Source organism: Ovis canadensis, chromosome 1 (assembly GCF_042477335.2).
Source record: "Ovis canadensis isolate MfBH-ARS-UI-01 breed Bighorn chromosome 1, ARS-UI_OviCan_v2, whole genome shotgun sequence".
Classification (NCBI taxonomy): domain Eukaryota; kingdom Metazoa; phylum Chordata; class Mammalia; order Artiodactyla; family Bovidae; genus Ovis; species Ovis canadensis.
The window spans coordinates 251,903,814-251,925,641 of NC_091245.1; the positions used below are offsets into that span (position 1 = coordinate 251,903,814).

Genomic DNA, 21,828 nt, shown 5'->3' on the forward strand with positions numbered 1-21,828 from the left:
TGGGTGACTACATCAAGCCTTCCAAAAATCCCTGAACTTGCTTTTCTTCTTTCCTTAATATCAGCACCACAGATTATATCACTTCATTATAATCAAGCTAAAATGAATAAAACACAGCTTATTGATGATCGTGAGAATTATTGTTACTCTTGATTACTCTCATTACTACCATTGCTAGGATCATCAGAACCATGATACACTGGGCATCCTTTGGCTGCTAGTGCTCTTGGCACTTGGTATTAGTATCTTATTTAATCCACATATTAACCCAGGAGTAGGTACTATGTTTGTTGTCGTTCAGTCGCTAAGTCGTGTCTGATTCTTGTAACCCAATGAACTGTAGCCCGCCAGGCTCCTCTGTCCATGGGGTTTCCCAGGCCAGAATAATGGAGGGGGTTGGCATTTCCTTATCCAGGGGATGTTCCCAACCCAGCACATCAAACCTGCATCTCCTGCATTGGCAGGCAGATTCTTTACCACCGAGACACCTGGGAAGCTCCAGGTACAGTGTTTACCCCTATTTCATTAAATATAAATAAGTTACCCCTCAGAGCGGAGAAGGCAAGGACAATGCACTCCAGTACTCTTGGCTGGAAAATCCCATGGACAGAGGAGCCTGGTGGGCTGCAGTCCATGGGGTCGCTACGTCGGGCATGACTGAGCGACTTCACTTTCACTTTTCGCTTTCATGCATTGAAGGAAATGGCAACCCACTCCAGTGTTCTTGCCTGGAGGATCCCAGGGATGAGGGAGTGAATTGGAGAAGGAAATGGCAACCCACCCCAGTGTTCTTGCCTGGAGGATCCCAGGGACGGGGGAGCCTGGTGAGCTTCCATCTGTGGGGTCACACAGAGTCGGACACGACTGAAGTGACTTAGCAACCCCTCAGAGGAGTTCAGTTCCTTATCTGAGACCATACACCTTGTTAATGGCAGAGCCAAACTGTGAATCCATGTGTGTCTGATCAGAGCCTGGGACTGCTCACAAGTAGGATTCTTTTATCATCATAAGACACCACTGCTGTACAGACCCCCGAGGAGGGTCTCTGCCATCAGGCAGCTGTGGAGTCCAAGCCTGAACAAAGGCCCTGGGTGGATCCAAAGACAAGGAGGGAGACAGATTGGTAGATGCTGAGCAGAACAAGGAGGACCCAGAGAAATAAACATGGAGGGAAATGTGCCTTCTGCTATAACCAGTGAATCAAACCAGGCCAAATCATATCCCAGGCAATTTTCTGGGCAGCCTTCAGAGAGTCACCCAGGCTGAGAAGCCAGCCAATTATGCCTGATCATTCTCTGCAGCCCTATCCTCACAAAAGACAGGTCCAGACTGGCCCAATGTAGACAAATGAGCAGTTCTATTATCTCTGAAAGGTAATCTAATTCCCTTCAAATTTAAAAGTCTCCACAGTTTCCTAACAGGCCTCAGTGGGGATCGTGCAGAATTTAATAAGTTCACGGTGTGCCCAGCTTGCTTTCATTATCATTTTTTTGCCATGCAGTGGACAGAATTTTCATTATGACTCAAGGATTCTTCTGTATCTGATTCTCTAAGATTGTGTCCGCTGAGCTTAGACACCAGGTTGAGAACTGAGTCAGGTCTAATGGACTTGACTGAGGTCTGAGAGAGGTTTCATTGACTGAGAGACAGTGTCTCTGCTAATCAGCTGGGGCAGGAATCAAACAAATATCACAGGGAACGGGAACTCACAGCAAGGATGAGAGCCCCGTGCTCCACTCCCAGACCCACAGCTGGCCTCCTCTGGGACACTGAGCAATTTTCTCGGGCTCCCTGTGAGTTAGTGATCTCCTCTATGAAAGGAAGACAAGCATTGTGAAAAGGCAACTCAAATCAACAAAAGTTTTACTATATTTTGAACTATTGCAGCATTCTTTAAATTTAACCAACAAAACAATTCTGGGAAGCTTATATATTTATCCAATGAATGAAAACAGTGAGACTACTGGGACTGCCCTGGTGGCCCATTGCTAGGACTTCATGCTCCCAATGCAGGGGGCCTGGGTTTGAACCTTGGTCAGGGAACTAGATCACACATACCACAACAAAAGGTCCTATGTGCAGCAACTAAGGCCGGAAGCAGCCAAATAAATAAACAATCCAAAAAAAAAAAAAAAAAACACAAGACTGAGACTACGTAATTGGTGATTGCATCTTATTGTCATTAAATAAGATTCCACACCATTAGAATGAGCCATATAGGGTCAGGGAATGAGAGATTTGTGTGAATGTGACTGCAAGTACATTCAAATTTTCTGGAAAGCAATTTAATATGTTTCAGAACTTTAAAATACTTGACCAATTAATTCTAATCCTGAAATCCATCCAAGTGATAGAATCAGAAATATAGACACAGGTTGTAATAAGAAAGACCAGAAACAGACAAATTGTCCATCATCTCATACCAGTTAGAATGACCATCATCAAGAAGACAAGAGTTAATGAGTGTTGGTGAGGATGTGGAGAAAAAGAAACCCTAAAGTACAGTTGATAGGAATGAAAATTGGTATAACCATCACAGAAAACAGCATGGAGGCTCCTCAAAAAATTAAAAACCCGAACTACCATATGATCTAGTAATCTCACGTATGGTTATATATCCTAAGGAAATGAAATCAGAGTCTTGAAGAGGTATCTGTACTCCCAGGTTCATTGCAGCTTTATTCACAATAGCCAAGATATAGAAACTACCTGTCTGGATGAATAAAGAAATATATACAAACATCATTCAGCCATGAAGGAAAGAAGGAAATCCTTCCATTTGTGACAATATGGATGGACCTGGAGGGCAGGAACGCTCAGTGAAATAAGTCAGACAGAATGACAAACACTGAGATGTCACTTATATGTGGAACCTAAAAAAGCTGAACTCATAGAAACAGCAGAATGGTGGTTAAAAGGGGTCAGAAGTGAGGAAATAGGGAGATGTCAGTCAAAGCGTACAAACTTCCAGTCATAAACTTGGGGGATCTAATGGATCACAGCATGGTGATTAAAGTTAACAATACTGTACTATATACTTGAAAATTGAGAAGACCGTAGATCTTAAATATTCCCACCACAAAAATAAGTGGCTATTATGTGAGGTGGTAGAGATGTTAGTTAACACTGCTGCTGCTGCTGCTGCTGCTGCTAAGTCACTTCGGTCGTGTCTGACTCTGTGTGACCCCATAGATGGCAGCCCACCAGGCTCCCCTATCCCTGGGATTCTCCAGGCAAGAACACTGGAGTGGGTTGCCCTTTCCTTCTCCAATGCATGAAAGTGAAAAGTGAAAGGGAAGTAGCTCAGTCGTGTCCAACTCTTCGTAACCCCATGGACCGTGGGGATAATCATTTTGTAACATGTAACTGTATCAAGGCAACACATTGTATGCCTTAAACTTACACATTATATGTCAGTTATATCTCAATAAAGTTGGAAAAAAAATAAAATAACAGTAAACTATAGAATATTCATTGAGTCAGAAATCATGCAGCCATTTAATGAGTTGCAGAAGAGTACTTAATAAAATGATATATATTTCTTAGTTTAGCAGGAAAAATTAGTTATAATATTGACTATGAAGTGTGATCAAAATTTTTAGATTAAAACAAAGTAGAACAACGACTGGAAGGAAATACGCTATAATGTTACAGAGGCTCTCTCTGGGAGTAAGAAATGTTCACATATTCTATAATAAACATGATTGTCATAATCAGGAGATACACAATGAAAGCTATTTTATATCCCTGGATTTTGCATTTATCCACAAAATGCAATCATGATTTTTATTTAAATGAATGATACCTTACACAGGAAATTTTTATTAAAAAACTTATGTTAAAGAGGGGACATCTCAAAAGAAACAAGACAGAGCAAAAGTGACGTGGTTGGAACCATCCCCCCATGAGCTTATAGCTCATCTCACCGGCTAAGTGGAAATAAAGACCACTGGGATGAGGGTGGAAAGCCTGACACACAATACCAGAGCAGTTGATAAGGGGCACCAAAAGCTGCAGTTGACTTCGGGAAGTGATGCAGCTGGTAGATATGAATTTTTCAATTTTATGAGAATGATAGGAATCTGAAATAAATCTTCAGTATTTTCTTTTTAAGATAAATGTTTTAAAATAAACGCCTGCAGCGTGGATGGATGACTAGTGTCTATGTCCTGTCTTAGAGCCGATCATAAATAATGCTGAGAAAAATAGCTTTGACCATTCTCAAAAGCACCTTTATTTTTCACTCTTAAGAGCTTGAAAGATTATATTTTTGATGCGTTAAGCTGGAGTTTTTAAAAATTCAGCTGTAAATATCAAGAGGAGTGTAGAGATTGTCTTCAGAGAGACTACTCAGGGCTTCACTTAGAAGCCAACCTTACTTTCAAGTGTCAGAAAACCTGTGGTCACATTTAATGGTTAGAATTCAACTCCAAGTTTAGAGTATTTGATGGATTTAGAATTGAAGAAAATCCTTTGGTCAGTCTTCAGGTGAAATGATTAAGTGTCCTTCAGGTCAACAACCAAGGAAGGTAAGTCATTGTAAATCCAAACTCCCCAATACCAGATTTGCTTAAAAAACTTTTTTTTCCCACTTTGGTCTTTACATTACAGAGTCTATAACTTAACTGTAAAACAGCTTAATCAACAACCTCAGTTTCCTAGTTCACTACTGGATGAGAACAGGGTTACACAGATGCAGACACAATGACTACTCAGACACATCCTTCATTTTTAAAGTGTTAGCCTCACTACACTACAGCGACTTAACAGCATCCATATACTTCTCATTTAATATGTCATTAGTTTTCTCTCTATGTCTTAAACAGGGTTCACACACTTGAATGGAAAGATAAATAAAGGACTTGTACATATTCCATCTAACCAGGGAAGCCACAACTCAGTACTTCAGATACTTCAGATCTGACTCATCAAGATAAAGCAGAATCCTGCAGTTTTATGCAAAATATCTCAGCTTCTAAATGTTGTCTCTACTTAATTTTTTAAAGCACACATCACAGGCCAATTCAAACATTTCCATAACCCAAACAATTTTGCTGTGTTTGTTTCCAGAGGGTTGGTGAGAATTGCTGATTAACCCCAATATAGTTTAGTTATGTCCAAGAAAGGGATGAGTTGGAATATTCCTGGAACTGACAAAGAAGGTCTGGGGGAAGACATTTCATGTTTTGTGGAAAAGACAGCATGAGATTTACACTGCCAAGTGGCGTTTTGTTGAGTTGGGACCTCTGAGGATGGATGGAAAATATATGGAAATGCCCCAATTCTAAACACCATGGAAGTCACAGTTAGGTACTCTTTGTGGCTATCATTCTGCATAAAATAAAGATGAGGCCTTCTTCTGAGAGTCTCCCCCATGCTCTGCAAGAATACTTATGGGTTTATCTTCACATAAGGCTGAACTTCCCTATTTTACTCACCCTTCATTCCTTACTTTATAAAATGTTCTGTAATGAAAAAAAGGCCTTCACAAAGCTTATCTCTTAGAAGTGTGAAAGAGCCAATTTTTTCTGCCCAAGCAGCTCATAAAGTAACAGGCAAACTGTCAGAAAAAATAGACTTCATCACGGTGAAAACCTCAGCTTGGCACCCATCTATCATAAAGCAATCTTCCAGAAATCTTGAAAACCTTCATTAAATTTCCTGTCTTCCTCCTGACAGTTATAAAATGTTAACAATATCACTCATGATGTAGGCATCTTCAGAAATTCTTTGTCCAACCCCTCCTCCCCTTGCCATCACCCATCCCCTTTTCTTTGCCAAAATCTATGGAAACATGAGACATAACCATCTTCTTTACACACCCTCCTGGGGACTTGGCCCTTACAGGAGGTTAGAGGAGGAAGCAGCGGTCATCTTGATGACACTGAGAAGGCTCTTTAGTTACAAGCTGCAAGGACAAAATGGCCCTGCCTCCAGATTCCTTCTCTAAATGGGACACCCATTTTGAAGCTCAAGGACATGACCCTTAACAAATAACTCCTGATACTTTTTTCTTTCCTTTTTCTCTTGTCAATCCACCAAGTTACAAGTCTTCATCTGCCCATGATCGTGAGTAGTGGGGACAGTGGGTCACACATCTTCTCATGTGTATGAGTCAACTTTCTAGAGGGAAAATCCCCTATGGACCTTGCTGGCCCAACTATTCCAACTTCAGGGACTACTTTAGCAATATATCATACACCATCTCTCAGAAGAACATATAAGGGTCTTGCATTGGAGGCAACACCAAGGAGAAAGACCATAAGGAGGTATAGAATTTACAAGGACTCAGAAGAAACCCAGTTTTGAAAGCACAGACTCATCTGTGAAAGGCACAGGTGGTGACAACAGCAAAAAAATCGTGTAGGTTTCTCGACACATCTCTCAAGTGAGTGCAGCCCGACCATGCAAAGCCATCATCTCACCTGCAAAAGGAACCGGTGCATCTTTATCCAGGGCGACCAATGGTGGGTCCAAAATGACTGTGTCATTGTTCTCTGTTACGACTCCATGATATGAAGTCTCAATCCATGGTTTGTGCTTGTTCACTGGAAAACAATGGAAACAATAGAATAAAGACTGACTTTTAATATCATCATTTGAATAACCAATCCATAATAATATTATGAATTTGCTAAAATCCCATTATTTCTATTTCTAGATGCCTAGCATGTGTATGTATGTGTGTTAGTCACTCAGGCATATTCAACTCTTTGCGACTATCCAACCCGTGGACTATAGCCTGCTGGGCTCCTATGTCCATGGAATTCTCCAGGCAAGAATACTGGAGTGGGTTGCCATTTTCTTCCCAGGGGATCTTCCCAACCCAAGGATCGAACCTGGATCTCCCACATTGCAGGCAGATTCTTTACCGTCTGAGCCACCAGGGAAGCATGCAGATGCCTAGTGTAGATATTTTAAATAATTAATCCAAAGCTTTATTTCTCAAATGCTACTATTCATAGATGTTTCAGAGTGAAAGCTTGTTATCAATCAACAAAATAGCAGATTACAACTGCGTACGGGGATTTTTTTTACCTCAACCTTATCCGATCCATCATTAGGAGTTATTATTGACATTTATATACATACATATGGATAAGTACCAAAATATATGTGAAGATATAGCACACATTTGAATATTTTCTGATCAATGAAAGATTGAGTCTATCTAGATTGTCTAAATCACCTAGCATTTGCAAATGCTCTTCAATAATTTGACCAGTTGAATGATACACTATATAATATACAATTAATACACTTAAAATATGTTAGTAATTAAGGTATATCCTCCCAGCACATTGTATTCTTAACCTCCAGTACCTTGGAATGTGGCCTTATTTGAAGATAGGGTCTTTATATAGAGGTAATCAAGTAAAACGAGGTTATTAGGGTGGGCCCTAATCCAAAATGACTGGTGTCCTTATGAAAGGGGGAAATGTGCACACAGAGAGGGACAGACATACACACAGGGAGATCACCATATGAAGACTGAAGCTGTGCTTCCACACACGAGGAACTACCGAAAGCTATCAGGGAGACTTTCAGAGCAATCATGGTCCTGACAATCTGATTTCAGACTTTTGGCCTAGCACTGTGAGACAATAAACCCCTGAAACCTATTTCTGAAGGTTGAATCAGGCCCAGGGAAGAGAGCCCCTCTGCCTAGAACAGGTCTTTTTAATGTGGCAGCGGGCTCATCCATGCTCACACGTTGGCATTCAAACCAGTGCTTCCTTATGGACTCTGGAAGAGTTACAGCCACTCTGGGCTGTCCCCATGCTCCTCTGCTCTTTTATTAGCCATCAACACAAACGAAATGTAAATAATTTGCAACTGTTGGGAAAAATTAATCTTTTTTTTTCCTTTAATTAAACCCAGGGGCCTATTTATTAGAAATGTGTACAAAAGATACGCCAGGAGCTCACCCAGTGCTTCAGATTCATGTGCCACTCGGCTCAGTGGCAGACAACAGAATCTAGAGGCATAGTTGCTGGGTTTCAGCCCTGGCTCAGTCACTTGAGGGCTGATCCCCTGCAAGTCCATTGGCCACTCAGTATCTCAACTCCCTCAGTTGTAAAATGGGGATGATGACGCCACCCATAGGGTTGTCGTGTCATTCAGGTGTCCTGGGCTGAATACATAGCCCCTGACTTTTCATCACTCAGATTCACTGCTGCTCTTTGGGCAGTGACAATGCCTACAGGAAAGGTGCTTTATAGCCCCTAATGTTGAGAAGTTGACACCTCTTCCCCATTAGTGAGGATTTTCCTCTTTATCACTACTACTGTTAGTTGAGTACCTACCACACATTAGGCATTTAAGATACATTCTTCAATCTTCCCAGCAACCCCTCGAGATACCCCTTCATATCATGTACAGGTGAGGAACTGAGTCTCAGAGGGGTTTAAACGTTCCATTTTTAGAAAATAAGAAGGTTCATTGTCCTAAAATTTCTTCATCCCTCTCCTACTTTCTAACTTCCTTCAGATCTATCTCAACTTCTGTTTTGTCAACATTGATAAACATTTGCATCTTGATGAGTAACCCAAATGAAATATTTGTTTTGTGTATAGATCACATCCCCAGGGTTGCAAATCAGTACATAAAATTGACATTATTTTGATTATGAGGATACAGTTCATGGCTAATCCAAGTATTGGGCATGGATTACTTTTCCTTCTTGGAGGTCTAACTGTTGATTCAAGAACACCATTCCTTGTATCCAGATCAGTTGGATTCCTGATTCATTTATTCCATCAAATGGCTGAGTTGTCCTCCATTTTAACTTGCATCATATTTGGAGCCAGCCTCCTTTGTATATTTTTGGTGTTCTGAACTTAATGACTGTCTTTTTTTAATTTTTGTCAAGTAACGAAACACAAGAATTCTTCCCCATATCCTGACAATACTATAGATTTTAATCTTTCCATATATTACTTATCCCTCATTTGTAAAATAGAGACACTTCATTGGAATAGTGTGAAAAACTGCATGATCATTTAGTCAAATCTAGTACCCCTGGTACAACGAGGTATTTAAATACTCTCAAGTCCCCCTGGCTCATCTCATGTACCTAACACTTTGGAGGTATTTAATTCAGCTTCATTCATTCAACAAATATCTATGGAGTACTTAAAATATGCAAAAAGAGTCTAAATATTGGCAGTAAAATGGGGGGAAATGTCACTGAAAAAAGCATTTGACAAAATTCAACATCCATCTATGACTAAAGCCACTGGCAAATAAAAAGCAGAAAGAAACTTACTCAGCTAAAGAATTTGTATAAAAACCTATAGCTAACATAATGATTAAAGAGTGAATGTTTACCCACTTGGTTTGGAAATGAAAAGTTTAAATTGTTTTTATTCTCAGAGAACATGCTTATCAGTGAAGCATATTCTATGGAATCTACGAAAGTGCCACTAGAACTAATATATGAGTTTATGAAAGTCACAGGTTAGAAAGTTGATCTATAAAAATCAGTTGTATATCTCTGTATTAGAAATAAACAGAAGTTTGAATTTAAAAATATGAATATTATAGCATCAAAACCACAAACATTTAGAAATAACTTTCACAAAATACTAAAAAGCTTTCACAAAATACATGTAAGATCTGTATATTGAAAACACAAAGATATTGCTGAAAGAATTTAATGAAGACCTGGAGAGGTCTTAGTCGTAAGATAGGCAATGTTCAATGTTCCCAATTTAGTAAACTTGATATAGTTAAGATGTAAACTTTGTCCTACTTGATCTGTGTCAGTGCAACCCAAGTCAAAATAATAGCAGAATTTTAAAAACGGATAAGCAGCTAATCCTAAAATTTATATGAAAAAGACCTGATATAAGTCAAAACAATTTTGAAAAGAAGAGTAATGTTAGAGGACTTGAACTACTTGATTTTAAAACTTCTTATAAAGCTACTCTAATCAAGACAGTGTAATACTAACATAAAGATAGACATATAGATCAAAAGAAAGACTGAAGAGTGTAGAAACAGACATACATACATATGGTCAGTTAACTTCTGACAAAGGTTCCAAGATAACTCAATGGGGCAGAAGATAATCCTTTCATTAAATGTTGCTTTGGATATCCACAAGCAAAACAAAACAAAACAAAACAAAACCCTTCAATCCTACGTACTACACATCATACACAAAAAGTGTCTCTAAATAGATCATGGTCTTAAATGTAGGAGATAAAACTACAAAACCTTGAAAAAAAAAGTATAGGAAAAAACCCTGAGAGTCCTTAGGGTAGGCGAAGATTTATTAGAAGGGACAAAAGCAAGTATGAATTATAAAAGATAAAATTGATTCATTCAACTTTCTAAAAGAAATAGAAGAAAACATTAAATAAGCACATCTCATAAAGGGCTTGTATCCAAAATTTAAAAAGAACTCATACAAAACAAAGACAAATAATCTGCTTTCAAAGGGGCAAAAATTTAAACACACTTATCACCAGAGCAAATACATAAACAGCAAATAAGAGTGAGAAGAGATATTCAGCATTAATAGTTATCTGAGATATGTAAGCTAAAGCCACTGTGGGATATCACCATGTCACTGCTAGAATGGTTAAAATAAGACTGACAATACCAAGTTGTGATGAAGATGTAAAGCAATTGAAACTCACCCATTGCTTGTAAGATTGTAAAATAATCAAATCACTTCGAAAATAGTTTAGCAATTTCTTATAAAATGGCTCAGCAACTCCATTCCTAGCATTTACCCAAGAGAAATGAAAAGACAAATTACATAAAAACCCTTGCAGGTAAACTTTCATAGACTTTTTTGTTCAGAATCATGCCAAAGTGGAAACTAAAGTGGCCATCAACTAGCAAATGGATAAACAAATTGCAATATATCCATATAATGGACACCTACTCAGCAATGAAAAGACATCAACAACTGATCCAGATGAAAAAAATGGGTGAATTTCCTAAGTATTTCACTGGTGAAACGAAAGAAGTCAGACACAAAACACTACATGCGGTGTGATGCCATTCATATGATATTCTGCTGCTGCTGCTGCTGCTGCTGAGTCGCTTCAGTCGTGTCTGACTCTGTGTGACCCCATAGACGGCAGCCCACCAGGCTCCACTGTCCCTGGGATTCTCCACGCAAGAACACTGGAGTGGGTTGCCATTTCCTTCTCCAATGCGTGAAAGTGAAAAGTGAAAGTGAAGTCGCTCAGTCGTGTCTGACTCTTCGCTACCCCATGGACTGCAGCCCACCAGGCTCCTCCACCCATGGGATTTTCCAGGCAAGAGTACTGGAGTGGGGTGCCATTGCCTTCTCCGGTAGCAGCCCATGCTGCTGCTAAGTCACTTCAGTCGTGTCCGACTTTGTGTGACCCCATAGACTGCAGCCCACCAGGCTCCTCGGCCCATGGGATTTTCCAGGCAAGAGGACAGAAAATGCCAAAGTATTGGGACAGACAACAGATCAGTAATTGCTAGAGTCCGCTTGCCAAGGAGAACAAGGAACTTTCTGGGATGAGGGAACTATTCTGTATCTCAATTGTGGTGATGGTTACACCTCTCTGTGCCTTGTTGAAACTTACCAATATGCCTATTTTAAAAGAGTGAATTGTATTGTGTGTAAATTATACTTCAATAAATATGGGATAACAATAAAGTCCTTATTCTCAAGGGGACTCTCAGAGTAGAAAAGGATCCGCGAAACCAGGATAGTAAGAGATAGGTAGGAAGAGGGAAAGAAGAGTGCTATGGAAAAAGAGAGGAGAAGCACTCATCCAACCATGGTAATCCAGAATTAACTCCTGGAGAAAGCAGATCCGAAATAAAAAGCAGGAGGAATTAAGCAGGGATACAGGATATGGAGGGTCCCAAGCAAAAGAACATTGCATAGGCAAGGACTCCATAGTAAAGCACCTGTTACACCATGGGGAGTGGGTGGAGGGAAGAATATGAATAGTTATATTTGGTTGGAGACTATAGTTTGACGGGCAAGGCCAGCCAAGAGGTGGGACTGATGGATATCATCTACATCAACTAGGGATTACTGTCTTGCACACAATCATCCAGGAACCGCCTCCAAACTCTGTCTTCAAGCTACATTGGAGAACCATCTCTTTTCCAGAAAGACGTAATAGATACTGACACTGGTGGCTTGGCCATAATTTTCTATTTAATCTCTTCCCTTCCCTGACAAATGTTTTGCTTTGTGTTTCAACAGACCAAGGCCAGTCAGCACACACTTTGCTCCATTTGGTTGTAACTTCAGAACTGACTTCTTATCAGTTCATAAGACAACGTCCCTGTTGGCATTACAACTCCTCTCGAGGTTGAACCCTGTCCTTTCCACAAAGTTTCAGCCTCTGGAAAACGCCTGCATCTTTGCATCTATACAGAGGAAACACCAGTGTGATATTTCTGCTCCATTTACACAGAAATTAGGTCTTGCCCCCCTCCCCCCACGTGCCTTTAACTAGAGCACAGATGCACCCTGAGAATACTTCTTGGCTCTTGTCTCTGCTTCCACCTCTGAAAGACTGCATTAACACTCAATCCAAGCCTCAGCACCAAGTGGCTGATGATTCATCCTTTGAATCTTCCTATTAATACCCTACAGTTGACCCTCTGGCCATTGCTGGGCACATTGAACCTCAGAACTACAATACTTTCCCTGGGTAAAAGTGAATTGTGAGTAAAAACATACCATACTGCTTGCAAAATGCTCCAGTGAGGTTAACTACATTCTAGTAAATAGGTCACTCTAATGACAGACTGTTCTTTTGCTTGTTATGTCCAATTTCCCCTCTGACTTCATCCCCTGGTAGAGCTGCCTAGACCAGGGAATCTGTGGGTGGAGTAGGCTGGGCCAATTAATTGGATCTTTAAACTTTCATTTAAGAGGCTGAGAAACTATAATGTGTTTGGTAATGGGTACTTGAGGTGAAAGTTCATAAGGAGTTGGGGCTGGTGTTCATGTAGTGATCACCCAACCCAACATTTAGAAGGAGCTAGGAGCCTGATGGGCTGCCGTCTATGGGGTCGCAACTTAGCAGCAGCAGCAGCAAGCTATTAAAATCCAAGAAAGCTAATCAGCCAGGAGACAGAGGATCTGGGAGCCAAATACAGAGAGAAGAGAAGCACCCTAAGAGGCTGCTGGGGACATACAGGCTGCTCCCCACTCCTGTTCTCCAGTCCAGGACCTGCTCACTAACTTGCCAGCCTGCTGCAGGGTATCTGAGGCTGCCAAGTGAAGCCTTTCCATAATTCTTCCCCCAACCATCATTTTGGAAAATTTGTACTCGTTTGAGTGGGTGTCCGTTCTTAACAATAAAATGGTTCCTAACTACAATAAATGGCATAGCATTTCAAAAAGTATTTTTATTCCTTGCTTGGGAGTGAGGGTGGGATAGGATCTCTGTCTCGGTGGAGGTAAGCCTGCCTAAGGGCAAATCTGGTCCTGTGCTTCCCTGCCTCGGGTCCATCAGCGGTTCTCTTAACCACAAGATCACAGAAGCCGCCCAGAGACTCTGGCTCCCTCCATGACCCATGGCTTTGCCCTCATGGTGTTGACTACCCCTCTCCTCACACTCCTTTCTTCCTGCCTCCTGACTGTTCAACCTCCCAGATGTAACACCAGCCCCACTTCCTCCAGTGACCCTCCTCTGAGCCCCTCATCCTCCTGCACTGCCTACTCTCAGGTTATAGGACTGCTGCATTGCCGTTAGCTGGTTTCTTGCCTCTCCTTCCCCCAATTCATGGAGAGGGAGCATCCTAGTCACAATGATGTCCACAGGTCCTGGCACAGTGCCCAGCACCTTGACAAATGAAGTCAGCATTCCTTTGCACTCCCAGCACCTCCAATGCCTAAAGCAATTAGCAGCACTTTAGTTCCAATGAGCAGGAATTCTGACATCACCCAAATAGAAAGAGGGTGTGTCTCTCAAAACAGGGTGGCATTTGCCATCACTTAATTAGTGGCAATATATATATCTCTTGCTAGAGGTACCAATTAGAGAGTTTTAAATGCAAATCCCATGTGTGTGACTCACACATGCAAAGATTCACAAAAGATGAATCTTAAGTTACACTGTTTTAATTGGGTTGAAAAAGTGAGGAAGAGATGGTTGAGTCATTAATCCTTATCTACTTGATGGCTGCAGTCAGTGAGAGTGGACCCGTGCTTTCCTTCCCTTCCTCTCTCCTTTTGATAGAGACAGAGTAAAGGGACAAAGCAGATCATTTAATGGTTAATCTCATTAGAAGATAAAAGTAGAAAAAAATAAAAGTATGGGAAACCCCTGTAAGTTAATGATTATTGAAGAAAGCAGGTTTGCTTAACCACAAAACCAAGCAGGCTTGCTTAGCAACAAAACTCTGCAATAGAACAAGAGGCCCCAAATAGCAAAACGGCAGTGGCAAGAGACCCACATCCTGCCCAGTAAGATAAGTTAATGACCCCTAGGACATGCTCTCTGCACACATAAAAAACCAATAATTTAGGGAAAGGCGATGTTTCAAAGTCAAAGACCCTCATTGTACTGAGACCTGAAATAATTTTTCCACGGTGCCATGACAGTCCTAGCTTGATCATGGACCAGGGACAAAACAACTCCTTTATCCAGCCTGGGAGAGGAGCTGATGATGGAAGCACAACATCTATTCAAGAATGAGGAAGAAGGTGGTTTCTTCCCTCTCCCCACTCTTCCTTTAATCATAAAACTGTAGCCCACTAAGTTCTCAGGGCATGGCACCCTCTTGCTCACCTACCTGTAAGCCTCACAAGCATCATACTCTAATAAATCACTTCTTATCTATCACCTTGCCTCTCACTGAACTCTTTCTGTGCTGAGCCATAAAGGACTGGAGCTCCTCATAGTCCCCCCACCCCTGAAAATGCCACCTGATGGTTTCACTTCCCTTCTGTCCATCTTTCCATACATGTATCCACCGTTCCTATTTTTTCTTTCTTTCCATCTGTCATTTGCTATCCATAAATACTCAATTGTTTAGAGTGTGGGTTATCTCAAAGTCATGAACTAAATTGCCCCAGCCTGAGGATGACATATATGCCACTATTCCAGTGCATACTGGCATGTGGATCAGGAGAAAGGCTAGCAAGCTCTGTGTGCGTACAGAATTGTAGAATCTCACAAAAGTGAGATTTTTCAGTTGCCTTTAAAGAAGCCATCCAAATAAAGCCAATTACCCAAAGCTTGCCCTAAGACAGACCTTGAGATTGGGTTCAAGGGGTTCTGGGCTTAATGCCATGGTCCTGACACTATGTAGCCAATAGATTATCTTAGTCAATTCTTTCAATCTTCCTAGACCTCTGCTTGCCCTCCTTTATAAAATGGAGGTAATACCAATCTCACAGGGTTATTGGGAATGTTGACTAAAAACTTATTCACAACTTAAAAGTTCAGAATTATGTTTTATTCTGCAGGAATTTTTAGGACATCAAGCCCAGGAGGCAGCATCTCAAGTAACCCTGAAAGGGACTTCCCTCGTGGTCCAGTGGTTAAGACTCTGCACTTTCAATGTAAGGGACAAGGCTTCAACTCCTGGTTGGGGAACTAAGATCCCACATGCTGTGTGGTATAGCCAAAAAAATAAAAATACTATCCAGTCAAGTCACCCTGAGAGAATTGTTCCTAGGAGGCAAGGGGGAAAGCCAGGAAACAGGAGGTTTGCAACGAAGGGCAGGTAGTCAGAGCATCAGAAGATTACTCTCAATTAAAGATGATTAGTTAAACCACAGGTCTCAAGTTAAGGAATTTAGTGCTCTTCTATGTATAGAAAAGCGCAAGAGTCTTGACTCACTGACATCATTCCTTTGATATGTACCTCAGCTATCTGGGGCCAGTGTCCTGTGCTTTCTCATCCTGAGTGTCCTCAGGGAGCTAGCACCTTAGGGAGGTGGCTACAGTCTGATAGCTGCTAGATGGCACGTACTCTTCCTTAGGGCTTGCTGGCTCAAGTTGGAGGGCTGCAATCGCTGATGGCTATGACATCCTTTGTTTACTGTTATGGCAGGCAATATTCCATTTACCAGGAGGAAGATAAAACAAGGTGCCAGGTCAGAGCTGACTCAGTGGAGATGAGCATCTTAAATGTCCCCAGCAGAGGCCCTTTTGATTCTGAATCTCAACACCCACAGCCTGTCAAGACCCACATGGGACCCAGCATGCCCCCAGACAGGCAATGCCCTAATTACCCAATAAGTCTAGTGGTGGGCTAGGAAGATTAGATTAAGTCTCAGAAGAAGATTGGGAGCCCAATCAAGAAAAAAAATCTTTTAGAATAGGTAGGAGGAAGATGCCCCACCAGCAACCTAGGGGTAAGTGGCTGGAGTTCATTCACTATGGACAGAAACTCCAAAATATCAAGAGCAGGACAATTGAGGGAGAAGGCTGGGCCCTGCTCAGATAAGAGATAAAAGACCACAAATTTCTAAGTCTCAAAGTCAAGGAAACCCTCCCAACTAGAAAGTTCTTGGAGGTCAAAAGGGGAATGATGCTAAGCCTACCAACCCATAGGCCTCTTTGGTGGACTCCATCTTGTCTGAGAGATGCTCTGGTATACATGGGAGGATCCTGAGATATACCATATATGGACTCAGAACCAGGAAAATCAAAATGATTAGTCAGAGAAAACCCAGAAGAAATGCTCCATATAAGTGAACTAAGTCACCACAAGGGTGAGACTCTGAGTCCACCATATGTCTATCCACATGTACTACACTTTTTTCCTCCTAATAAACACTTTACTTGTTTCACTGCTTTCCATCCTCATGAGAATTCTTTTCTGCAAAACTGAAGGACCAGGGCCTTTTCACTGACCTCTGGTCTAATGGCTAAGATTTGGTGCCCTGATCCCCCCAACCTGACCTCAGTCTCTAGCTGAGAACCAAAACCCTGCTTCAAGCCTCTGCAGGCTGAGGCCACCCGAGATCAAGAAGATGGGGGGAAGAGACTGTGAAGGTTTAATGTTCCCATCAATTGCTAGAGCCAACTCGCTTTTCCACACAAAATGTGTTACCTACTGAACAACATTATCGGACTGAAGTGTGCACTAAATTGTTATATCTATAATTCCCCAAGATTGTTATTACTTCAATATCTCATCCTTCACTGCATTTTAAGCATCTCTAACCCCTAAAACTAGCCTGTAACTTACTTTAGAATTGATGCTACTAAATATAACTGTCTACAACTCTTTCTGTAATAGCCATTGTTCAACCACAACCACCATGTAACCAATCAGGAGTGGCCATTCTGGAGGGCCTACTGTGTGCCAGACTTTATAGTTGTGATCTCATTAAATCCTTCCAACTGCGCCTGTGAGGGCTACAAGGACACCATTTCATAGATGATGTTATGGAGGCTCAGGAAGCTTCAGGAAATCATACAAGGCCATGGTCTCTAATGGAAGAACTGAGGTTCCCATTCCTTGGGTCATTCCTCTTCCAACCAGAGGTCAGTGCAGCAGCACATATCTGTTTCCATTCCAACCCTGGGGGTTGAGTCTTGGACCAAGTGCTCTGAGTGGACACAGAGTTCTCCAGAACACAGAGTTCTCTAGAACAGCCAGAGTTCTCCAGAGACATAGAACCAGTGGGAGACGGAGAGATAGAGATAGATAAAGAGGTAGAGTATACACATACATATACAGATATATGCACATGTGCATATATAGATGCATGTATGTATGTATATGGAAGTGAAGTGAAAGTTGCTCAGTCATGTCTGACTCTTTGTGACCAATGGATTATATAGTTCATTGAATTCTCCAGGCCAGAATACTAGAGTGGATAGCCTTTCCCTTCTCCAGGAGATCTTTCCAATCTAGGGATCGAACCCAGGTCTCCCAGATTGCGGGCAGATTCTTTACCAGCTGAGCCACAAGGGAAGCCTATGTGTGTGTGTGTGTGTGTGTATGTATATATACATATATATATATATACATATAAAGGAATTGGCTCACACAATTGTGGGAACTGGAAAGTCTGAAATTCATGAGGTAGGCCTGCAGGCTGGAAGCTCAATCAGGAGTTAATGCTACAGTCTTGAGGCAGTCTTGGGCTTCCCTGGTGGCTCAGATGGTAAAGAATCTGCCTGCAGTGTAGGAGACCTGGGTTCAATCCCTGGGTTGGGAAGATCCTCTGGAGAAGGAAATAGCTACCCACTCCAGTATTCTTGCCTGGAGAATTCCATGGACAGAGGAGCCTGGCAAGCTACAGTCCATGGGTCCCAAAGAATCGGACATGACTGGGCAACTAACACGCACACACACACACACCTGAGGCAGAATGCTCTTAAAGCCTTTCATCTGATTGGATGAGGCCCTCTCATATTATTGAGGATCATCTCCTCTGCCTGGAGACATTAACCACATCTCCAAAATGCCTTCACAGCAACACCTAGATGAGTGTTTCATTGAATAACTAGGTATTATCACCCAGCCAAATGGAAACATAAAACAACCATCATACTCACTGAAGAATCTTTTAAAATGTTATATTCAAAATGAGTGAGAAGATTGGATGTAGCAGTGCAAATTCCTTTTAACCTCAGATAGAAACACCAAATTCTTGTTTCTCTACTGGCAAACTAATAAATAAAACCTTTGTGGCTTTTGCTATCAACTTCGTTCTAGAGGGTAGCAAATGTGTGATACATTTTTATTGCAAATTCCATTTCATGCCTTTGATCCCAAGATGTTCAGAACAACGAATGGCAATTATCTGGTTTACAGTATATTCACTGCAAAATGCTCACCTGCTTCTCAGTGCTTCTGAAAGAAAGCACTCACAGGTCAATTTCACTTCTTATTTATGTGAATTGTCTGCATTTTTCCAGCTCTGGCTCCTTCCTAGGAAGTTCTGAAATACCAGAGGTAGAAGATAGGCAAAAAAATGCCTCCTTTCTACCACCACCAAACACACAATCACCATAATGCCACAAGTCAAATGCCCTAGGTCACTCTCATGATCAGCCCTGAATATCAAGGTATCAGACAAGGTGGTCTATTTGCATTCAAATTTAATTATCTGCTCAGCTCAGGCACCGCTGACTCAGGAAAGCATTTTCTGACTCCCTATTCCTCTCCAACTTGAAAAACACCACCAAACTGAATTAGCTCTCTCCTTGTCCTCCCATAGCCCCCGGCCTATCCCTAGCATAACAACGACTAAACCAGGCAGTAAATACCATTTTGTGTCTTTCCACTATCAAATGGTGAGGAAAGATGCCTGTATCTCTAACCCTAGTACATCAGTTCTTGAAGTATAGCCCAAGAACCCTGAGGGGTCCCTGGGACTCTTTTTGAGATTCACAAGGTCAAACCTATTGTCATGCAGTACTAAGATACTATTTGCTGTCTTTTCTTTCACTCTCTGCAGTTTTCCAGAGGCTATATAAGAGGTACCATAAATCCCATGGATAGAGGAGCCTGGTAGGCTACAGTCTGTGGGGTCACCAAGAGTCAGACATGACTGAGCGACTTTACTCACTAGCATAACAGATTAAATCCAGAAACAGATATGAGAATTAAGCTGTTTTCTAAAAAGCCAGAGATTTGCAAAAATGTAAAACAATGGTACATTCCTCATTATTTTAAAATTTTGGATAATGTCATTCTTTTTAATAAAAAGTATGCCATTTTCATCAATATATGATAGATTTTAAATTATTTTAACTCAATTAATAAAGATATATATGTTAGATTTTATTACCTCTACTAATGAAATAAATAGTAAGTAACAGGTGTGATCCACAAAAACTAAAGCTTAGGGGCTGTTAATGATATTTAAGAATGTTACAGTGGAGGCTTCCTTGGGTTGTCCAATGGTTAAGAATCTGCTTTCCAATGCAGGTGACAGTGGTTTGATCCCTGGTGGAGGAACCAAGATCCACATGCCACAGGGCAACTAAGTCAGCAGCACACCCCTCCTAGAGAAAACCCATGTGCTGCAGTGAAGACGCAGTGCAGTTTAAATTTAAAAATAATAAATAAATAAATAAAAATAATGTTGCAGTGTTCTGAGACCAAAGAGTTGGCTGTGAGACTTGGCAGTGGATTTAAAACATAGAACCTACTATTCATATAAGAATAAAAGGTATGAGCAGAGGAACTGAGGGGAGAGAGAAGAAAGAGACAAAGTTGAGATAAAGAAGAAAGAATACCTAAAGTTGTCAAGGACAGAGCCACATAATCAATTCTTAGATTCAACTTAGTTGGGCAAAAGTCCATTAACATGGTGACAAGATCAATCTTTTCTTTGGTTCTGAAAGACAAGCCATGGGTTGACTCAGCAGTTTGCACACCAATTGTTGCAATGCAATGGAGGTAACAGAGCCTCTGATTTTTCTGGAAAAAAAGAAAGAGGAGCATCCTCTCTTGCTGTATGAACTTGAGCACATGCTGTCAAGAGAATAACTGTCTGAAATTACAATGTTTATATCACCTGCAACATGGTTGGAGAAACTGCCATAAAAAGAAACAAACTTCATAAATCATTCCTGCAAAAGGCATCAAAGGTTAAACACATCATGATGAATTTCTGAAATAAATCTGGACTCTGAATTTTCAGAGAGTTGGGGAGGAAATCATTGTACCTCAATAGAGAAATCATGATCTCAGCAATTTTAGAGGGTAACTTCACTACTAAGGTATCAATTTCTCCTGGAGGTAGGTAGAGCAGGTCTTTGGTAACTGGAAGAGTCTCGCAATGTTTAAGGCACCCTTCTCAAAAGAAATGTAAGGGATTTCCGATCTGACGATTTCCAAGTACCCTGAGGACCTGATATGTGGCAGGTATGCAACAAATATAATTAAAAGATCAATGAATGAATATGTTCTTAGTGTCAATTATCTGCACAAAAACCCATGTAGCACTCTACATGGAATCATTATTCCTTCACAATTATAAATTTTCTCAACCAAGATTTCTAGTTTGAACATACTTACTTCTGAATATGAACAATTTACTTCTTTGATGAACAATGCATAAAAATAGGTGAAAACAACAGAAGGGGAAAAACTAGAGACTTCTTCAGGAAAATTGGAAATATCAAGGGAACATTCCACCAAAAGATGGGTACAATAAAAGACAGAAATGGTAGAAACCTAGCAGATGTAGATGAGACCAAGAAGAGATAGAATACACAGAAGAACTGTACAGAAAAGATCTTAATGAAGTGGATAACCATGATGGTGTGGTCAGTCATGCAGAGCCAGATATTCTGGACTATGAAGTTAAGTGGGCCTTAAGAAACACTGCTGTCAATAAAGCTAGTGGATGCAATGGAATTCCAGTAGAGCTATTCAAAACTCTAAAAGCTGATGCTATCAAAGTGTTGCACTCAATATGTCAGCAAATCTAGAAGACCTAGCTGTGACCACAGGACTGGCAAAGGTTGATCCTCATCCAAAGAATGTTCAAACCAAACATTCAAAAACCAAAACAACTGCACTAATCTCTCATACTAGTAAGGTCATGTTTACACTTGCATGCTAGGCTTCAGTATTACCTGAACCAAGAACTTCTACACGTCCAAGCTGGGTTTAGAAAAGGCAGAGGAACCAGAGATCAAATTGCCAACATTTGCTGGATCATAGAGAAAGCAACGGAATTCCAGGAAAACATCTACCTTTGTGTCACTGACTATGCTAAAGCCTTTGACTGTGTGGATCATAACAAACTCTGGAAATCTCTTAAAGAAAGAGGAATATCAGACCATCTTACTTTTCTCCTGAGAAACCTGTATGTGGGTCAAGAAGAAACAGTAGAATCCTGTATGGAACAACTGATTGGTTTAGGATTGAGAAAGGAGTACG

The 21,828-nt window shown here is 41.0% G+C and overlaps 1 protein-coding gene across 2 annotated transcripts in view; it reads right to left on the reverse strand.

The window, feature by feature from the left end:
* CLSTN2 (calsyntenin 2) overlaps positions 1 to 21,828 on the reverse strand; it is a 734,313-nt gene that overhangs the window by 450,937 nt on the left and 261,548 nt on the right. For both annotated transcript variants that reach the window (XM_069564128.1, XM_069564118.1), the window contains exon 2: positions 6,426 to 6,548. In XM_069564128.1, coding sequence (XP_069420229.1) covers positions 6,426 to 6,548 — 123 coding nt within the window. The remainder of the gene's footprint in view (positions 1 to 6,425; positions 6,549 to 21,828) is intronic.